Below are 23,167 nucleotides of genomic sequence, written 5' to 3'. Positions count from 1 at the left end.
TATTCAACGAGAAATTCGAAAAAAATATTTGTATTGAAACTTTGAATGCGATTCAAAATGACTCATACTCGAGGTAATAACATGTGACGAATCTTGATTCTTTATCTATTATCCTAAAACAAAGATCCAAAAAAGGGAAGTCGTAGATTCTTCTTCATGACAATGCGCCATATCATTCCATAGAGGTTTCTAACCAAGTACCACATCCTAGTGTTAGACCGCCCACCTTATTCACAGGATCTTGAGCCATGCTACTTCTACCTCGGTCCTAAGGTTAAATCAACATCAAGAGGGAGGATATTTGAGTCTGTTGAAGCCGTGAATGAAAAAGCGGCGCGTGAAGGAACTGACAGAAAATTCCAAATGTAATTTCATTACTTGCGGTGGCTTTTTCTGATTCTATTATAAGAAACCGCTAAAGACGACAATCGAAACTATTATTGCGAAACAACCTCGATTAAAGGCAATAATTACGAACCGCAATAAATTCACGATAAAACGGAGGGTGTACCTACATCATTATCTGAACAATAGACAAACGTGCCAACAATAAAACATTAAAATACCTGCTGAATGACCGTTCGAGAACAAACTATACAATACAACAGAAAGCGCAATAATAAATCAACGACGTATACAAGAAACAAGAAGGCATTAGAAAACGATCCATTTCATCGTTGAATACTTGAATGCAGGATTGTTACCTTATTAGCCTACAAGGATGATGCGGCAGCACGTTTCGCCCACGGCTATTGTGATACTTGGTTGCTCTGACACCCTCTCGTTTTGGGTCGTTTGGAAAAGCGAACACGGTAGCTCCCGGGGGCGTATGTAGCCAGGATCGGGTTCATGAAAAGTTGGACTTAATTTCATTACTTAAAATTCTGAACATATATTTTTCTAATGACATCTGGCTCATATTTATTATAATATGAAGCTTTCAACGGTTCATTAGCTATTAGAATTCTATATTGGATAAAACTGGAACCAGACTAATAAGGGATCATCGTCAACGGACTCGAAGTGGAACGAAGTTCAAGCACGAAGCTTACTCGGCTTACTTCATTTTGCTTCTCTTAAATGCGTATCTGGTTTTGAGATTAAGAGCTCTATTAATGGAAAGCGAAACATTAAAATCAGACATTTTTCAATTCCCCATATCGTAATTAAAGCAAAATTCAATGGAAACAACATGGCGGATTTTCGATGCCAGCATCCTCGATGGTACGTGACAGAACTAATCAGTTTTCGCGGTTTATTCAAATTTACACCACAGAATATCTACTGTATTCGATGTTGTTAATTTCCAGTTCTGATTTCGCAGTTTTCTGAATTTCACAAAATGTATCCCATTTAGATCATATCTAACAAACGCTTGTGAAATTGAAAAAAACGTTTATTTATTTTGACAATTGACATTGACAGTAATGACTAGCGGAACGATTGATAAGTGTCAAAACTAAATTTGTGTTGCGATCTATTGCCTGATATTAAGGCATTAACATTATTTATTTATTATATTTATAGCATTACAGTGAGTTTCATAAATTCATTCAGAACGCACATCAAAAAATTGAAATTATTTATCTCGACAATTGACATTGACAGTAATGACACACTTTTATTACATAAGCGTCACTAGTAGTAAGTGGCAGAACTAAATTAGTGTTGCCGAAATCTACATTCTTATTGGGTATGTTTCGTTGGTGTAACGTTTCTAACTTCAGTTAACTTCGTCGATGCGTTGGAACGAGTAGTGTAGTAGAACTTTTACACTGCGCTGACGTGGTTTGTTGTGCGCAAATGAGAACAATGTTTAATTATTAAATCTTGTAATTGCAATTCTCGCGATGAACCAAGCATTATTAAGATAAGATAACGATTGGGATATAATACTTCCTGTACAGCTAACTTTTTCAATAGCTTCTTTTTATTCTCACTAATATTTTAACGTATAATTCTATACATATATTCAAAGATTATCATGTAACTGGCCCACATAAACATATTACATAGTCAAGAATTCGTTCTAATTTCGACGCATCAGGAGATAATAGAGAGGTTATGTTTGGACATTAAATCTGTTACACCTTGTAAGATGAGAATCGCTAAAATTTAAGTATTGATAGCCTCCGTTCACGTTAAAACAAAACTCTATTGATTCTCTAAATATTTTTAATTCAGTATTATTAACTTCGCTTGTAAATATGTAACCGAATCGATTTTTGAGCACTGTGAAGTATCGGATTAATCGAAATCGATTTAAACGATAATATGAATTCAAAAGCACCAACGATTGTTAACTATTCCATTCTGGAAACATTGAATATATCTTAAATATATTAGATGCAAACTATACGGTGAATTATGCTGTGTTTATTCAAGTTTTTGGTGTTCACTTATGAAGTAGCACTTAGCCGCATATGATACTTAGACGGTATACCAATGAAAGAGTTCAATTGCTGGAAGTTAAACGAGACAGAGTCCATTTTAAGGGTTAATGTTTTCTAAATATTAAATCGATAACACAAACCCAAAATATATCAAGGTTAGGTGGTAGGTAGTTAGTTCTCTCCGATCCTCAACATTGTAAAGACATACCTACGAAACTCATAATCATTACATCCGAGAGAAACCGGACCTGTATTAATATATTTTTCACTTCTGACGAACCTTGTTGACGTTGACAAATTGGGGTTGTTTTGATGCCCAATTTTTCATCCAATTAATTAATTTTAATGCTAAAGCTCTCATAGTATATCAAAGAAATCGAAGAAATAATAAATCTTTGCTTTTTATGATTACAAAGATTATATTTTATTGTATTATTTATAAATATAAAAAATATTATGACTAAATCATTTTTTATTTGTGAGATTTCAGCTTCTGAAGAAAGTATGACAAACACAAATCACTCGTCGTGGAAAAATCCTTTTCCACTAACTTTCACATTCAAAAGATAGAGATAGAGAGATTTATTGGAAAGTTTTTAGGTAGAATAAGGGAAATTTTGTTGTATAAGAAGGTTTTTTGGAGTTGGCCCTGATATAGGAGCTACTCCTCTGCAGGGCTGGGGTTGTGGTGGTTGCGTGGGGTTGTGTTTGCTGTCCTGGCTGAAAAGGACGCCAGAATAAGACAAAAAAGGGGGATGATGTTAGAAAAAACGACTCTTCTCAGTTTGGGGATATTTTGTAAGCTGCCGCTGCATTATTCCCTATCGCCAGGCTACAGGGAAACCGCAGAAAACCTGCAAGGTCTTCGTATGTCGTTGCTAGCAGCCGGAGGGGCTGCTAGCTAGCGTTACACACTACCTGATTTCGTCGGGCCGACAGGATCAGAAGGTATGGCCACCTGACAAGACCCGACAGGATTAAAGTCAGACGACACGTCTGCACACGACCTGATATGACGTCTGATCTGACCAAATTATCCTGTCGGCCCGACTAAATAAGGTAGTGTGTAACGCGCTTTAGTTTCCTCTTGAGCTGAAAGCCAATAGGCCGTATATGTTGGTTTGCCAGGGGTTTAGAAGGATTTCTTTGGCAGCGGAGTTGTTTGATTCGTTTAGATTCAAGGTAGTTGACCCAAATTTCGTCTACGCAACGCATTAATGCATCTATATCTTTTCTAAAACCCATGTGTTTGTGAGTGAATGATTTTTCCAAGATCTGTGAACCAAGGCTTCAGCTCGTTCTGCCTAACGAGATACCTCGAGACTCCTATTAAACCTCTTTTAGATAATCCACGATAATCATACATGATCATAATCAGTTTATTTGCTGCGACAAAGGTGTTGGACTTCCTTGAGATAAATCATCTTTAAAACTTTTTTTAAATGCAGTAGGCTCGCCTCTCTATTGTTAGAATTGATGCTTAAGAATCGAGATACACTTTTGAGAATCATTTGTGACTTGTTTTGGTGCTACAGCGTACCAAAAGAATTTTATTAGCACAAGTTAATTACATAAAAATAACGTGACGCACAAAACATACTTAATAAGAGGGTCAACTTGCATGTAAATCTCGACAACACTAATTTAGTTCTGACACTTATTAATAGTTGCGCTAGTGTAATTAACATGTGTCATTACTGTCAATGTCAATTGTCAATTTAGTGAAATTCAGGAAACTGCGAAATCATAACTACGTGGAAATTAATAACATCGAATACAGTTTAAATTCAAATAAACCGCAAAAATTGATTAATTCTACCACGTACCATCGAGGGCACTGGCATCGAAAATCCGCCATGTTGTTTTCACTGAATAGCAACTAATTTTGCCCTTCTTCTTGGGGTATATGTTCTGTGGTGTGACTGAGAATATGGGAATGAGCTAATCGACCAAATTTGATATTTCTATCTATCGAAAAGATATATAAAAAAACCTCACAATATATCCTCTAATTTCCTGTAGGCATTTATTTCCTAACAAAGTGTTCGACGCCAGATTTCCACTTGTGAATGCCCACAGTATATTTTCTATAAGTATAAATTTTCTTGCGTGATTTTCAGCTACGTGTAATGTATATCCTAGATCTTCTATTTAAAAAGAAAATCAATAAAGCCTCATGACGAGAATATTTCTAGCGTAAAAAGAATCCTTACGAATGTGGAAAATGAGAACATAGGACATATCATGTAATGTGGCATATAGAATCTCCTTTATTGATTTTTCAATGAATACGTGCCTCTGTGGTGTATATTTGTATGAAAACTTTGAATGTACCAAATTTTGAATCTACTACGTCCAGTAAAAAATAAAATATCAAATTGACATTTCAGTTTCCTTTGTGACATAAAGACATATATTTTTGTAAACAGTACAGAAATCACTAACACTTAGAAAAAATATTCTTTAATGTACAATAAATAGCTTTGATTTTCGTGAATGTTTGGTTTCAAGTAGATCCCCAACAGTAATCTGATAACATACCTGAACTTTTTTCCCTTGATAGCGCTTTTCTATTAAGGAAATGTCCTGATGAAATCTTATTCCTTGTTCATCACTCACAGACCCGAATTCTGTATTACAGTATTACATATTATATCCCAAAGCTTTGTCTGAAATTATAAGTCTTCATTTTCCGCTCAATAGTTTTCTAGAAAATTTTGGACAATATTCACAAAACATTTCCAAACGACTGACTTTTTCCTTTTCTTGAAAGTTTGTATCCTTCAATAGTTCCCGTACTTGTGGACCAATAATTATTCCCTCTTCAATTTTTGTCCACTACAAAATATTTTATCAGCTTCAACGGTAGTAGAAAGATGTCTTCAGGGTTCGCTAAAGGATCATTTAAAACATTCTTTTGCTCTAGAGTAAGTTCTTGGGCCACACTTTCTTTGTGAAGTAACTTTTTTCTGTCTCTGTTAACCCATTCGCAAATGAAACAGCAATATTTTGTGTAACCAAGCTGTAGCCCGAGCAAATAACTTCTATCTTCACAAATTTGTGTGTCTTTCACATCAGAAATACATTTGTTTCCGTTTTATAGCAAAACTGATTTCAAACTTTGAGAAGTCACTGAACTATCGCCAATTGACTTGGATCATATTCTAAATCCAATAAACTCTTTATTACAATAAATTGAATCATTCAATTTATAAAAGTTGTCATTTCATCGTCAAGATGTCGGAAATAAGAAATTCCAGTCGTTTAAGACCCCAAAGGCTCAGCTTGTTTTTTAGATAAATCGAAATCACGTTCTAAATCGTATTAAAAAACTTTGTATCCATAAGTTGAAGTTGATGCCTCATAATTTGGTTGATTTTGAGGGTTTGGCACAGGCGGTTCGACTTTATCTAGAATTGGTGTGTTGGTTGATGACAATGTGTTTGGACGACTTGGTTGTGAGGCCTTTTGTTTCAATCAAACAAAATAACAATCACTTACATGATCTTTTCGTTCCGTTCAAATCATTGGTATACCAAAAGGCAAATGTCTGGATTCTTACTTAGCCCAACCTAATAGGAATCTTCACCCGTTACGTAACATATATGTGGAGCCCGGGATTTATCTTGACGGTGCCCAGGAAAACGATAATGACACTTTTCAATCAATGGCGTAAATTTTCGAGACTGAGATGCAAGAGTTGATTCTCCACACACATAACAAGAATTCTTCAGGTTATTAGAACATTTTCGCAGCATATTTACAATATATCACAAAAACACTGGATTTTAGTGAAACAAAATGATAATAATTCGATCTACAGGCATGTCATAAGATCTAGGATCGATTATGAGTCTATCCATCTATCCAATAAAACAGTTATCATGTAATGTGGCACATAGAATCTCCTTTATTGATTTTCTAATGGATACGTGCTATCCATCCAGCTCTAGGATCGATTATGAGTCTATCCAACCATCCAATAAAGCAGTTATCATGTAATGTGGCATATAGAATCTCCTTTATTGATTTTTCAATGGATACGTGCCATCCATCCAGCTCTAGGATCGATTATAAGTCCAAACATCCATACAACAAAGGAATTATCATGTAATGTGGCATATGGAATCTCTTTTATTAATTTTCTAATGGATACGTGCCATCCATCCAGCTCTAGGATCGATTATGAGTCTATCCATCCATTCAATAAAGCAGTTATCATGTAATGTGGCACATAGAATCTCCTTTATTGATTTTCTAATGGATACGTGCTATCCATCCAGCTCTAGGATCGATTATGAGTCTATCCATCCATCCAATAAAGCAGTTATCATGTAATGTGGCATATAGAATCTCCTTTATTGATTTTTCAATGGATACGTGCCATCCATCCAGTTCTAGGATCGATTATAAGTCCAAACATCCATACAACAAAGGAATTATCATGTAATGTGGCATATGGAATCTCTTTTATTAATTTTCTAATGGATACGTGCCATCCATCCAGCTCTAGGATCGATTATGAGTCTATCCATCTATCCAATAAAGCAGTTATCATGTAATGTGGCACATAGAATCTCCTTTATTGATTTTCTAATGGATACGTGCTATCCATCCAGCTCTAGGATCGATTATGAGTCTATCCATCCATCCAATAAAGCAGTTATCATGTAATGTGGCATATGGAATCTCTTTTATTGATTTTTCAATGGATACGTGCAATCCATCCAGCTCTAGGATCGATTATGAGTCTATCCATCCATCCAATAAAGCAGTTATCATGTAATGTGGCATATGGCATCTCCTTTATTGATTTTTCAATGGATACGATACGATAATATCTATAAGTATCTGTAGTTAACGAATATGCGAAATAAAAATAATAAAAATAATATTTTTTCAACGAGAGTACATCAAAACAAATAAAAATCCTCACAAACATCGTGTGACGAACACAGTGTTCAACAGTGTTATTTGTTTGTTCAAAGTTTATTAAATAAAAAAAATTTTGTTCAATATCATGTTATAGTCATTTCCAGTACTAACTGCATACAAATAGAATTTGTTCGTAATGGTTTTGGTAATAATTTGTGGGATTAACTTACTTGAACTCTAGATTCCGGTAAATTAATTTTCAAGGCCACTTCTTCTCTCATAAATATATCCGGATATCGCGTTTTTCCGAACAACGCTTCTAATATATCTAATTGAGCTCTTGTAAATGTTGTTCTTTCTCTCCGTTGCTTCCTTTGGTTACCTGAAATTAATAATTAATAACACGTTGAGCCCCAATCAAAATTTATGAACCTTTCCCTGGGCCCAAAAAATTTTTTTGTGTGCGGTTCATAGGCAAACTTTCCCCAGGTCACAGATCGTGAGGTTTTCATCTTCTATACATCTATCTGATAAAAAAGTTACAACACTTTGTTGAGAAGACGTTGATGTTGTATAGGAAAATTGGTATTGAGCTGTTCTATGGTACAGCATTGGTAAATTCCCATATTCTTCATAAAAGAAAAAAAACGTCAAAAAAACCCATAGCCTAGTGAAGAATGAAGGTCAAAAGGTGAGATTATATGATGTAGGGTGAAGTGAAAGAAAATTATTCTGAAATCCAAAATAAAAAAAATGATTACTTGTTTGTTTTGGAAAACCACAAAACAAAATCAATTGAATCAAGGGTAGGATAATATTCCAAAGACCCAAGACCTGTAAAATACATTTAAATACGGTTCCTTGGGGCGTGGAGGAGGTTTGGAATGAAATATGTCGTGCGGTCCACGGGATCGCTCTGGGTTGTAGGGAAAGTTTAATTGCGGGCCTATGGACCGCACCATGTCTCGACGTGTTAAAAAATGATAATACTCTAGAATTTAATATATAATTTTAAAATTTAATACAGAACAGGAAATGACAGTATTCGACACTAAAACACCAGCCGCAATTTTTTATTTTTCAATAAGAGATTGGGAACCTACAGAAGTTTGAAGACGCCACGTTCATTAGTATTTTTTTGGCAGCCATCAATAATGAACTTTTTCATGGAAAACTACTTCAAATCGTAATTTGATACAATACTACAATGAGTTGACTGAAGAAGATACAAAAAGCGGTACTGGATGATCCCAGACTGGAAGTGAACGACCTAGCAGACGTAGTAGGCATTTCAAAAAGTGGAGTACATCACATATCAATTTTGGACTTGACATGAGAAAGCTGTGCCTAAGATGGGTGCCGCGTTTGCTCAAAATGAAACAAAAACAGTGTCGTAAAGAGGCTTCCATCGAGTGCTTGGCAATGTTTCACAGAAATAAAGCCTTTTCATAACTATGGATGAAACGTGGGTCCATCACTTCACACCCAAAACAAAGAAGGTAAAGACCGTTCCATCTGTAGATTGTCATGGCGTCGGTTTTTTGGAATGCGCGTGGGATAATTTCCATTGTTTATTTTGAAAAAGATAAAACTATCAACAGCGAGTATCATCAGAACTTATTTCAACGTTTGAACGATGAAAACGGCCGCATTTGGTTAAGAAGAAAGTGTTGTTACATCAAGACAGTGCACCAGTTCACACAACCGTTATTGCAATGGCCAAAATTAATTAAAATTAATTAATAAAAGGTTGAATTGATACTTCATGCACCCTATTCTCCAGATTTATCCTGGATGGTTTGGTAGTTAAAGATTTTACAACAATGAAAAGGTGATGTCGGCAGTTAATGACTATTTTGAGGACCATAACGATTCTTATCTATAAAAAGGGTATATTGAACATAGTTGTGAAAATTTTTGTGTTATCCAGGTCCTTCTAGGACCATCCTCGTAAAATTTATAGTATAAACAAGCCAACTGGACCAAGTTAAAACAGCTACCTTCGATTTTTGGTCAATATTTATTTCCTTTTTTGTAAATAAAGTTTTAATTAACGTTGTTTGGTTAAAATTCAAGTATATAGAGATGTAATTTCCAATTTAGCTGTATTTCGTATGAAAAAAAGATAGTAGCATCCATTTTTTGACGAAAATTCTCCTTTAATTGGACTATTATTTCTGTTTCAATCACGTAAACCCGATAATTAAGAAGCTTGATAGAAAGAAATCAGCTGTAAATAGGTCTGGACTGCATTGAGGCTATGATAATATTCCTTTAAGAATGAGTAAATTCTTGACAAACGTAATAGGTTGTGCACCATCTTGCTGCATTTCTATTGTTGTAACACTTAAAATGACGTAACTTTGATTGAAAACAATCTCTTAGCATTTTCCTATATTCCGCAGAGTTAACAGTAACCAAATCACTGCTTGTATTTTCAAAAAGTACGGGCTAAATATGAAGATATTGCTACCAAAATCGTCACTTTTCGACGAATGTTTTTCGTGTTTTATAGTCCAAAATCTGACTTCTATAATCGACGCAAAATTGTTCGGGGTATCGCTAAAGCATCTGAACGTAAAATTGTTTCAAAAAAAGCATATTTTTCTCGTGAAACGATCCATTTTGACCGAATTTCCAAGAGGTTAAGAACCACGAGAAAGAGTAGCCCCGACCTCTACTTCCACGCGGTTCCTAAGCTAGATCGGTTACTGAAGTACAAAAATTTATAGCTCACCCTGTATAACGTAGATCATTTAGAAAATTTTACTAAAATAATTTTTGTTGGAACTGGAACTCGCTTCTAAAGCTGGCCTTGAACATAAAACGAAATCTATGTTCAAATTTTTCTATATTGGAATAAACCGATAAAACCTGTTGATACGTTAGTTAACACTACGTTACAAAATTTTGAAGTGGCTATATTAAAGGAAAATAAAAAAAAAACTTTAGTTTCTTTACCTCCTGGATAACCTGTCATTGATGAATGCAGCGAGTCCACTGGTAATCCGTGTAGACCGAGTCCGGGTACAGGATAAGGAGTAGACTTTAAGTAGGCCATGCTGGAAGTGCTTCCGCCGCAACCGCTTCCAAATCCCGGAAATGATAACTCGCTTTCTGGGTTGCATCTGGAAACAAATCGGAAACATCTTGAATGATTGATTTATGGAATCCGTTACTTCCTATCTATTGCTGTTTTAAGCATATTATTATATTTCTAAATTAAATATTAAAAACATTACAAATAACAACAACACAATTGTTCATACTACCACTTCACCAACGCTTTTCGATCACCAGAGGCTAAAGGTAAACTCTCTGAAGACGATAACTTGGTTATAGAAACGCTTGTTACACAGAGAAGTTGTGTAGTATCACCAACAGTTTTTGAAATTACAGCAAATCAATTACAACAAATAACCTGCAATAGAGAGACAAAATTGGACTACAAAATGGCGGCAAAGGTCTCATTGATATCCAGCAGTTATGGATGGCCATGTCATAATGTCTAGACGCCCCTGAATCTTGAAGATACCAGAATTACTGATCCATAGAGATAATAGAAGACTGGAAGAAGGAAGTTTTACATGGTAGACATCCTAACGAGACGAACTTGCTTCATATAGATAGGAAAACCTTTAAAGTGTGGCTGACATTGCCATCTCATTGCCATCAAAGATTAAATAACGCGAATTTCTTCTCTTCCTCAGCACTGATGCTTTTTGGAAGCAACTACTACAGTTGTTTAACGCACAGTACTAGTTTGAACTCGTCCGCTACTATAGTATATGCTACAGAAACTCGATGAGTAAAATTTGTTTAGTTTTCATGCCTGCAAAAAAAATGATTCCATTTTCAACAAAATTATTGAAGAATCCATCACTAATTTTGGAAGAAGTGGACGGAAGGGAAAGCTTGCGACTCCCTATGTATATGAAAGGGCAAAGCGGAAGATGTTGAGCGCTTAAAAGGGTCATTCCATTCTGACCTTTGTTTTATAATTTGTATGCTGGCTGCCGAATTCAATATTAATAAAGAAACTGCCCGTAAATGTTTTATTGGTGGAAAAATGTTAATCAAAAGAGTTGTGACCGCATTCACCTGATGAACGGAGATGGTGATGAAAGTTGGTTCTTCCTATATGACACAGGATGCCGGTGACAGAGTAATTTGTGGATTCTCAAAAATATAGAATGTCGTGGTCGCAAATGAACCACAAGAACAAACAATGACTGGGAGATTAGCACTTTTTGGCAAGTAGAAACATTGGAACGCTTCCAAACTCTCCCTAAATCCCAAATCCGAATCCTCTAAGCTTGTAAACAGAAATATGAGGAAGGTATTGTACGAAAATGGAGCTCTGGGGTAACTCTTGAGATGACCGTTTTTTTTTGGGATTGTGAACATCGATTATCTTCAAAAGGATAAAACAATGAATCACATTTCGAGTTGGTTGAGTTTTCACTATATTTACCAGGCCTGAACCACGGCGATTTTACCTGTTTTCTAGTTTTTTACTTGCAGAAGAGAGATTTTTGTCAGACGCAGAGGTAAATACCTATTTTGAGGAGAATTACAGAGGACTATTGGAAGGGTTAAGAAGGATACAGCATCGTTGGACTGAGTGTATAGTTAAGTGAAGGTTGAAAATAGAAATGATTATGAAAAGTTTTCAAAAAATCCTCGTATATAGTACTTGTTTATAGAACGTCGAAAAGAATTGATATTTTGATTTTGGCAGTCGTGGTCTCAATTTCTAGTTTTTGATGTTAATTTTTCTATTTAATTTAGCTTCTTCATACCATACGATGGATATCAAAGTTAGTTGCTATTTTTCAGATATAATTTTTAAATATTTCGACCATCGTTACAATTTAAGCGTTACTAAAATATTATCTGTGGAATAGTTAAAAGTTAGGGCTACATTTTCCCTTTCTTTAAGTCTGTGTCACAGCTTAAATAAACAAAGGTCGTATGAACTATCTCCAACGAGCTCAAGACAAGTCCAGTCACTCGAGAATTAAAACACTGCACCCCGCACATTAGTTGTTTAAAACGTATTTTAATCCTACATAATCCGGCAGGCCATGACAATTTCCTTTTGTGTCCTAGGATTATGTCGCAACTAACACCTTTGGGTAACTTTTCAAGAAATTTGATCCTACCATCAATGGGAATAAGGTCCAACTTTTTCTCTGTCTGCGTGTTTGTAAACGAACACCCAAATTTCGATGACAACATTCTTTTATTTTTTATTTCGAATAAGCTCTTATATATTTTTTTTATTCGGATTCTGTTATCTGGGTTTGACATGTTTTATCTAAATTTTTTTTATTCGTCTAGAAATTGAATGAAACGTTTTATAGGGATTGTCATTGTGTTATTAAGTATGGGAAACTGTCTTTTGATAACATATATCACTTAAGAATATGATGGTCTGGTCAACGTTTTAATTTGTTCTGCATGTTTAAAAATCGTGTCTGTATTCAAAAATTTATAATATTTATAAAAAGTGTTATATTTGAAGTTATAAACGTCGTCCCTTAAGTGTATATTTCGAAAACTAACAAATGTTTATAAGTTAAGAAGCATATTGATTAATTTTGATTATAATAATTCGACTGAAAAATTTTTATGGTTTTTCTTTAAATGGTTTATATTTATTGAATGTTGAAGAATACCATAATCGTACCAAAATCTTTTTTTTTTCATCTAGAAATAGTGAAAATTGAATTAAAAGTTAATATAGAAAACTATAACAAAATCTTTTAATAAAAATAATGTTTAAACAACAGCTAATATTTTGTATGACCCCCATTCCAGCAGCACATCTTCTTGGGATGTCATCAACTCAATTTTCCACTAAACTTATTACGATTTCCGCCCAAAGTTATGAAGGAAAAGTCCTAAATTCTTTTATGGTTTCTTGTAGCTGTTTGCTTTTATCTGTAGCTTTTTATAATTGATCCCAAGCATGCTACTCGCATGGAATTTGGAAAAAAACTTGATTTCCTATTCCTTATCTACTACAATTATCAGATAATGTTTTTCTATTTAATTTAGCTCCTTCATAACATACGATAGATATCAAAGTTTGTTGCTGTTTGCTAAAAATAATGTTTAAACAACAACTAATATTTTGTATGACCCCCATTCCAGCAGCACATCTTCTTGGGATGACATCAACTCAATTTTCCACTAAACTTATTACGATTTCCGCCCAAAGTTATGAAGGAAAAGTCCTAAATTCCTTTATGGTTTCTTGTAGCTGTTTGCTTTTATCTGTAGCTTTTTATAATTGATCCCAAATATGCTACACGCATGGAATTTGGAAAAAAACTTGATTTCCTATTCCTTATCTACTACAATTATCAGATAATGTTTTTCTATTTAATTTAGCTCCTTCATAACATACGATAGATATCAAAGTTTGTTGCTGTTTGCTAAAAATAATGTTTAAACAACAACTAATATTTTGTATGACCCCCATTCCAGCAGCACATCTTCTTGGGATGTCATCAACTCAATTTTCCACTAAACTTATTACGATTTCCGCCCAAAGTTATGAAGGAAAAGTCCTAAATTCCTTTATGGTTTCTTGTAGCTGTTTGCTTTTATCTGTAGCTTTTTATAATTGATCCCAAATATGCTACACGCATGGAATTTGGAAAAAAACTTGATTTCCTATTCCTTATCTACTACAATTATCAGATAATGTTTTTCTATTTAATTTAGCTCCTTCATAACATACGATAGATATCAAAGTTTGTTGCTGTTTGCTAAAAATAATGTTTAAACAACAACTAATATTTTGTATGACCCCCATTCCAGCAGCACATCTTCTTGGGATGTCATCAACTCAATTTTCCACTAAACTTATTACGATTTCCGCCCAAAGTTATGAAGGAAAATTCCTAAATTCCTTTATGGTTTCTTGTAGCTGTTTGCTTTTATCTGTAGCTTTTTATAATTGATCCCAAGCATGCTACTCGCATGGAATTTGGAAAAAAACTTGATTTCCTATTCCTTATCTACTACAATTATCAGATAATGTTTTTCTATTTAATTTAGCTCCTTCATAACATACGATAGATATCAAAGTTTGTTGCTGTTTGCTAAAAATAATGTTTAAACAACAACTAATATTTTGTATGACCCCCAGACAACTTGTATATTCTTCCATTGGGGTAATAATTCAATTATTTCAATTTCCTATTATTTTGCTGTAGGTACTTGAAAACAAGACAATTTTTTTCAAATATTTTCATTATTTCGTTATTTACTTATTGTCGTCCAAGTTTTTTGTCGACCTCACGTTCAATTCGAAAAATTCAATTAAATCTCATTGTCAAAGGGGATTTGGACCCACGACCGGCGAATCCAGAGGTTGACGACTTAGTCCGCTCGACTAAAGTACATAATTAAAGTAGTGGGATATACTAACAGTGATAAACTACTTGATCTTAGTACAAAGAAGAGTTACAAACAAACAAACCCACAAACAGATGAAGCTTAGCTGGTTGCAAATCCTATTATACTAAAATTATTGTGATTAAACAGCTATTACACATTTTACACATTAAGACTGGTCATTATATATAATAACAAAATAATTGCCAGCCAAAGTAATAAATTCTTTATCGCGATATTTTACGTTTATATCGATATCTGATGATGGCAGATGTGAAATAAAAAACGTTTCTACCAAACTATCACCATGCATATTGCAAGTAAAGGAAAAAATAATCTATTGGTCACAAATAATCAAGATTTGTCTTTAATTATAAAAGTAAAAGAATCAAAGAACAAAATTAGTAAAAAGGCCAGCAGCTGGCAAGATATGATGTCGTCAAAATTGGAACATCAGAAAAACTAATCATTCCGGGTCTCATTCTGTACCCTGGTCATTTAGAAGAAGCTAATCCACAATTGTCTTATTAGTATTGGACACGCTGGTAGAATCAGAATTAAGATAAAAAACTGTTATAGCTGAAGTCTTCATAGTTTATTGAAGCTGTGTGAATCTTGTAAGGAAAAAGTTTACCAAAATCGTAAACCCGATTATCAGTAACAAGCTTAATTCAAGGTGCCAAACTGATCTGATAGACATGCAGTCGCAAGCTGACATTCAAACCGCCTAGTTTCTTGTAAATTGATAATGGGAGTGAGTTCGAAGTGGTCAAAGAAGTCTGTGCGATGTGACCAGAATCAAAAATCGAACATGCTATGCTTCGACATTCTCAATCAAAAGGTTTTGTTGGAAGATTCAACCAAGACGTGAAGAAAATGCTTTGTACTTGGCTGTACAGCGCTAGTTGAACTGTCTACTGTCTAAATGAAGACGAAAATCATTTGTATGAGGAGGAGGAAATTACCGATCGTGTGATGAATGAAGGAAAAAAGACATTTTAAACATTGATTGAACAAAATTAAATACCAAATAAGCCGACAGAAAAACCTGTGGATCATTACTTCGGATGAAAAGAAAAAAGGTGACATCTGAAAATTAGTTTGACAATCTTCGCTAAAATATCTAGCTGCTAATACACGTCGTGGTCAAAATTCCTCAGGAAACAGAATGTATATGTTAGAAACTAAGCACGGGATTCTAAATCAACTTTATGAATGAAATCAGTTCACCATCTGCTCAAACAAATGCAAATCAATGCAAAACAAATCTGCAAATGTAAAAAGTCAGTATAAGTCAAAATATCATTAGAGCCTTACTTAATAATGAATATTTTATTATATTAGTCTTTAAAATCTTTACAATCTTTATTAGTTTATCCAAGTCTTCGACGATATTGTATAAAATTGCTAATTAATTCTGTGTCATCTATCACTTAGTCTAAATTGATTGGAAAAGTTTGAATTGCGCTGTCTTGGATATGAAGTTAATGCAAATTTAAAATCAGGTGGCCTCCAATTTCCATCTTGAGGAAAAGTTGAAGTTATAATATTTACATAAAAAAATCTAACGGCGGTATATTTGGTGAATAAGCCGGTCAAAATATCAACACTTCTATTAGTATTAGGTCCTACCAATGTTGGTAGTTTTGTCATTAAGATGCGATCAATTTGAGTATTAGCTGTAGTTGAAGTGTCATTGTATTTTTTCATATAATACACTTACAAAATGCAGAATCATCTTGAATCGCAGTTTCGTTATACGATGAGAGACTGTTGATATTTTGATCTAAAACATATACCAAAATACGCATCTCCTAATTGACAAGATAGCGTATCTGGCAATCAGCCTAATGGGCCGTCATTAATATTATCAAGGCGATCATCTTTATTCGATTGCCACCCTCTGCTTAACCCTAATAAGGCTTCAGCAGGGACAGGAACTGACATCAAAAACTCTTGATTTAAATCACATCATCACTAATTGGCATATACGCTAGGGATCTTTGGGTATTAACTCTTCGCAAATTAAATAATGGAAAACGTCCTTTGGATTACGATGAACGAGCTTATAGGAAGATTTTTTTATTGAAAGGATTAATCGACGATAAAATGATGTTAGTGTCATTTTTGTAAATATCAAAAACTAGCTTGAGTTATTGTTTTGTTATAAACCATAGAGTTAGATAGACTGCCATTTTTTCTATTCTCCTCAACAACAATTTGGAGCATTGTAAACTGTAAGATATCATTTGAATTCCGTTCAAGTATAGAGGAATCAATGACAAACCAAATTCCCATTAATAGTCAAAACCTTAGATATACAGGTGGTAGTTTTTCTCCCCAGCAATAGGAAAGCAGCAAAACATCCATTAAGATTAACGTCAACTATTAGGAGTTTTAGCTTCCCTTTCTTAATAACGGGAATCCAGTTTTTATTCTGTTTGAATCCTTGGAAAAAAGAATCATGAAGATTCGGACCATAGAAGCTTTGAAAATATATAATCGTTTTGATATTTTAGATGATTTATCATTTTCTCGATCAAATGTAACTGTTTGGACAAAACACATAACTCTTAATATCAATATAATAAAGTTTGTACTTAGTGACATCCCAACGTTTAATTCAAGTGCCCAATTAGCAAATAATGTATACCAAAAGAGTTTTTCATCTACTTTCTCAACTAAATCTGAATTTTACCTTTGAATTAACTATGGCGACCGCGCCATGTGCTCTCGTATTTGGAAATACTTAATACAGGTACACATTTCTACGAAAAACTTTCTCAATAAAGCAATAAGCCTTCCACAGCAGTCTGAAGATAACCAACCACAGCTGATGGATTTTCTCGTAAAGGACGGCGTACCAGCACAACCACAACAGCAGCAGCAGCAAGATCTTCGGCGTTCGGATCGAGGAGTTCGATTCGTTCAAAGTTATCAAACTGGGTTAGGTTAGGTTAGTGGCGACCCCTCCATATGCCCTCGCATTTATAAATACTTAATACAGATATCCCGACTGACCTCCTTTCTTTCATAACCTCCTAATATCCATTTTAGCACATTTTAGGAAAAACCAGCATAACTACGTCCTTCTACATTCCATTTTGGATGTTTGATGACACCGCCTCCTAGTAAACAAACCCAGGCAAGACGTTAGATCGATCTGTGAGTTGACTCTTTCTCGGATTAGCGAAGCAAGCGGATCTCGAACTTATAGATCTTAGCGGAGCTACGCAGCTCTAAAAATTCGGCAAGTGAAACTTTGTTCAGTTTTTCGTCTTCATCTTCTTCATCACTAATTTTGATTTTAGATTAATCTTTCATATTTGAGCGGAGGTAAGCGAGAAGAACCCATAGAGCTAATGTTAAAGATAGAGATAGCGAGGTATGGGAGACGACAATAGAAGAAATTAACAAATTTTCTCTTAAATATTCCTTTCCTTTTCTTCCAATAGTGTAATGCTGGTCTCTCTATCTTTAATATTGTGAATCTTTATGGAAGAAACGAGTAATGACTGTTTACGAAGATTATATTCTATGAATTTAATTTTTGTTTCACCGATAAAAATTTATTTCCGGATGAAACAAAACCCCATTGTCTCTTTCATCGGTAAAGTGGGATTAAATATTCATTTATGTACATTTTAAACTTGTCTCTTCATTTTCGCTGACTATAAAAAAACTCATTGTTTGAAATCGCAGCCTACATAAAAACAATATTTCAAATCTCAACCAACCACTGTAATTTTATTATCGAGTACATCTTCCTGTTATTGTTTTCAGTATTAAGTCAATTATTTCTTTGGATTAATATAGAAAATAATCCACACCAGTACTTGGCAATATTTATTAGATTTGGTAACAAATTTCTACGATATACTACAAAGAAAAACAAAAATTTTTCAACGCACTCTCCTTTTAGGTTCATTTTTGAAAAATCTTTGACCATCTTTTAATTCTGGGAACAGAAAATAGTTCGGTGGGGCTAAATCTGGCGAATACGGTGCATGAGGTAGCATTCAGACTTTAATTCAACAATTTTTGACATTGCTATAACGAAAGTGTGAGTTGGTGCATTGTCTTGATGAAACAACGTTTTCTTCTTAACCAAATGCGGCCATTTTTGCTTGATTTCTTTTCTCAAATGTTGCATAATACTCGCCGTTAATGTAAGTTAATGAAAATTATCTCACGCCCATCCCAAAAAACCGACGCCTGCAGATAAAACGGTCTTTGCATTCTTTGGAGGCGGTTCTCCCTTTTCAGTCTATTATTTCGGTTGATTTTTTCGTTTCTGGTGTGAAATGATGGACCCACATTCCATTCATGTTATGAAACATTGCCAAACACTCGATAGAAACATCTTCACGACGCTGGTTTTTCCAATTGTGAGCAAACGCGACACCCAACTTGCACACAGCTTTTTCATGTCCAAATTTTTATTTAATATGAGATGTACCGTACTTTTGGAAATGCCACTTTTAGTCGACGATCATCCAGTACCTCTTTATGGATTTTCTCTTATACTTTTGATAATCTGGTTCAACTTTTATATTGGTTGGACTAAAGCCTTCCAAATAAAAGTATTGTATCATATAACGATGTCCAATTTTTTCCATGTTTACCAAATTCACTATTGATGGCTGCCGAACAAATATTAAACAACGTAGCATCTTCAAACTTCCAACATATGCTGTACAGATTGTGTACTTTCTAATACATTAGTATATTTCAAGCAGCCACCATCATCTTTAGGTCAGACCAGATTTTTTTGGGACCATCCTCGTAGACGTAATACGCGTGGGACAGTAATTAAAAACCCATTTAGATGTCTTTTCATTGAACTTAAAACCTTTCTTAAATCACTAATTTTGACTGCATCGTTGAAACTGTAAATCACGTTTTAGTATCTTACTTAAAATCACATATTTACTTTTTCTGTTCTTGAAAAAATTAAAATCTTGAAGCAATAAAATCTCGTTCTATGAATTTATTTCGTCCCCTTCGAAAAAAAAAAGATGTAATTTGTCGTTGTCGACTAAGAAACCCATAACAGAAGGGCGAGACAACCAATAAGGGTGAGCAGTCATTTGTTGTTATCTCAAGACTACAGAAGCAAAGGCAAAATAACCGTGATGGCCATCAAGGGACTTGAGTGCAAACAGTGATAAGAACCGTAAGGGCTGAAGTGCTACCGCTAAAATTAGGGTCGCCCTTCAATCACACCAAAATACTAGACAACTCTATTAGTAGAACATCGTGTCTCTGTGTTTATTGTTTTTGGATTGAGAATTTTGTGCTCTAAGGGATAGTTTTACAATTAAAAAAAAAAAAGGTTTTGAGAGCTAATTCTTTCTAGTTTATAACTTTTAGGTTATATAGATACTATAAAAGCCTCGTCAAATAGTTCAGAATAAAAAAAATGAAAATTTAAATTGGTTTCATGGCTTTAAACGTTCTTGAAAATGCACTCATTCACGTATAATTGTTGTTATATTCTTTTTCATAATCTATACAAAAAAAACAAACAAATTTATAAAAAATTTATACAAAAATGATGATTTATCATGTTTTTATAATTAAAAATAATAACAATTTCTCTTGAAAATGACCTTTTCTCATATATAATCGTTTTTTATTAGGTAATCATTAAATTTTTTTAATTTCTTATTTCTTTAACCTTTTGAAATGTTTATGTTTCTAGATCTTCTTGATTTTAGATCTCTTATATTTCAAAATTAATTTTTTTCAATAATTTTTGAAAGATAGATAAAATTGACGTTTCGACTTTTCCTTAAGTCTCTATCAAAAATCGAAACGTCAATTTTATCTATTTTTTAAAAATTATTTAAAAAAAACTAATTTTGAAACAGAAAAAACCTAAAATCAAGAAGATTTAGAAACGTAATCATTAAAGTTATAAAAATATTCTTAAAAGTTAAGGTTAGTCACTAAGGTTGACTGTTAGAGATAAAAAATGAATAAAAAAAAATTTTTCCTTTTTTTATTTACAAAATATTCGTTTTTCTGTGTAGATTAACAAAAAAAATTATATGAACTGCGTTTGATACTTTGTAAAAAAATTATGAACGATTATATGCAAAGAATTACGTTTATGGTGATATTTAAAATCATAAAGCTATATGAAATTTCCAGGTGAGATGTTTCCCATAATTTTTTTCGTAAATTCACCGTAAAAACGAAGATTTTTAAGAAAACTTCATCAAAATCGTACCACTTATCAGAAATGAGTGGATAGAAGACGCTAACTTACCTCGGTAAGAATGGACATCACTTTGAAATTACTTAATACACATTTTTCAAATATTTGATTACATTTTTGAAAAACTTTTGCCCTCCGGTTGTCCAAATTGTTAGCTAGCTAGATCTGAATTTGATCCTATTGATTTTAACATCAATCAAAACCGTCAAAAACGTGAAAAAAAATTTTCGTGCGATAATTTTTGACGTGGATGAAGCCAACAGCATCGACTTTTGGTAATGGAGCATCATCTCGAACCACCGTGTTCTATACCACGACATCATGTCAAACAAAAAACGTTTTTGAACAGTCCAAACATCGAATTGATGTTTCATTCGACGTACAGTACTTCGCTTAGTACCTAGTGAGTTCTAATTTCCACAGATCAAAAATACATTGCGAGGTAAACATTTTTCTACACCTGAAGAAGCGATTGATGCATTGAAATCATTTATTTATTGATTATTTGTTTATTGACTGCTACCAACGCCAATGTCATCATCAATCACCAATCATCAGTTTGACATACATACATTTCCATTTCCATATTTCGTTATGACTGATTGAACTGTCTGAAATCCGTTTCTAAATCCTTAAAAAGTCTGCGACATCAGAATTTGCACAACGTTTATCTTAATGTTGATACAGCAGTAAAAGATTGTCTAAGAACTACTTCAAACCAAGAAAAACGATTTAGTTCCTTTGTATATCTCAAATAAAATAAAATGTCTCTTCCCGATTGCTATTACGGTAATTAAAATTTTTTCTTTGGCCTGGCGAATGAATAATAGTAAAGGTAAAACACCCTCATATGAAGAAGTCTTATCGTTATTCCAATTGATATATCGATCATTAGAGCAAACAAACACAGACACGTGTGGATGTTTGATCTGGTATCATCAATGGAAACAACAACGAGCTTTTATCGGTTAGGTACCGTTTGCCGTTAACTAGACAAACCCCCGTCCGCGGACCTTTATCTGCGAGATTTTGCATAATAGTCAGAAAAATATAAATCGGCTTAAGGGCTTAAATTGGATGGGGGAGCTATAGTTGTTTCAGATTTATTAATTGGTGAATAAATCAACAGAGAAAGATTGGTATACAGAGAAAAATGATACCGTAAATAAATTAGTTGTTTGGTTGAAAATAGCTTTTGTCTCAAAACTGGTATATAATTTACGAGTGGATAAAAAATGTCAAACGGGTCCGTTCCTCCTTGCTCGCTTTGCGCATGCTCTGGAACGGAAGACTAATTTAACTAGGCATTGCAATGAAGTGCATTCGAAAAAGGACATTAATTCACTTACAAATTTATGCCTACTTTGTCAGGAATGTTTAACTCGTTCTATAGCAATTTAATTAGACATAAAGCATAAAGGAAAATCTGAAACATGTTTAGAGTATGGTTAATGGGGCGGAAAAAAACTTCTTGGCGGAAATCTTCCTTAACTACTAAACTATTGAGTGGGCTGTAAAGAATTGGCCCTTCGTCCCTATATAACTAGCTTTTACATCTAGCAATTTCAATGGTTTCAAATGCATTTATTTATGCAACAACTTATTATTTAACCATATTTCAAATGAGCTTTGTGCTCTTTAAACCGGACAATAACGGATCTCTTAGTTTGCCCAATATACTTTCCGTCACAATCACCACAGCTAATTTCATACACACCACTCAGAAGGCGATAATTTGGTTATCAGTAGACAGTATTTAATATTTATTTAAAAATATAGAAAATTACTAAAAACTCTTCGACGGAACTTCGAATAAAAGTACCTTTTAAATTGAATTATGTACAGGTGTAAATTTTGAATGATCCCTGAAGGTTTGTCGCAACCTCTTGGTGATTATCCTTCAGCTACCCCCTTCTATAGCTATACCTCCTTTTAGTTGTTATTCAATATCGAAAATCTTAAGAATATCTCACCAACGAGACATTTTTTTTTAAGTTAATCACGTACAAACATTCAGTTTAATATTTTGTCGGCTAGACAAAGCTTAGGCCGCTTTTTGTGTACTTATCTTTAGAAATTCACCGTCCTTAATCCAACATAATAACAGTATTTTCTACATAGATGATCAATTTCATTATATCATGAAATTCAAGATGGTACCACGCTGTCTCCAAAGTTTTTGTTATGTTATTGGTACGACTTGGGGGGTTGGTATAAATTCAATTACAGTTTTAGAAAACATAATCTCTAATATAGATAAAGAATT

At 33.8% G+C, this 23,167-nt stretch overlaps 1 protein-coding gene across 2 annotated transcripts in view; it reads right to left on the bottom strand.

The window, feature by feature from the left end:
* Window positions 1-23,167, bottom strand: part of LOC130897054 (homeobox protein OTX2-A-like) — a 49,347-nt gene that overhangs the window by 6,435 nt on the left and 19,745 nt on the right. For both annotated transcript variants that reach the window (XM_057805563.1, XM_057805565.1), the window contains exons 3-4: window positions 10,230-10,396; window positions 7,499-7,650 (exon numbers count right to left, since the gene is read on the bottom strand). In XM_057805563.1, coding sequence (XP_057661546.1) covers window positions 7,499-7,650; window positions 10,230-10,396 — 319 coding nt within the window. The remainder of the gene's footprint in view (window positions 1-7,498; window positions 7,651-10,229; window positions 10,397-23,167) is intronic.

This window comes from Diorhabda carinulata, chromosome 8 (assembly GCF_026250575.1).
Source record: "Diorhabda carinulata isolate Delta chromosome 8, icDioCari1.1, whole genome shotgun sequence".
Lineage (NCBI taxonomy): Eukaryota > Metazoa > Arthropoda > Insecta > Coleoptera > Chrysomelidae > Diorhabda > Diorhabda carinulata.
Note: the sequence above shows the minus strand (reverse complement) of the source record. Positions and strands in the feature narration are given on the sequence as shown.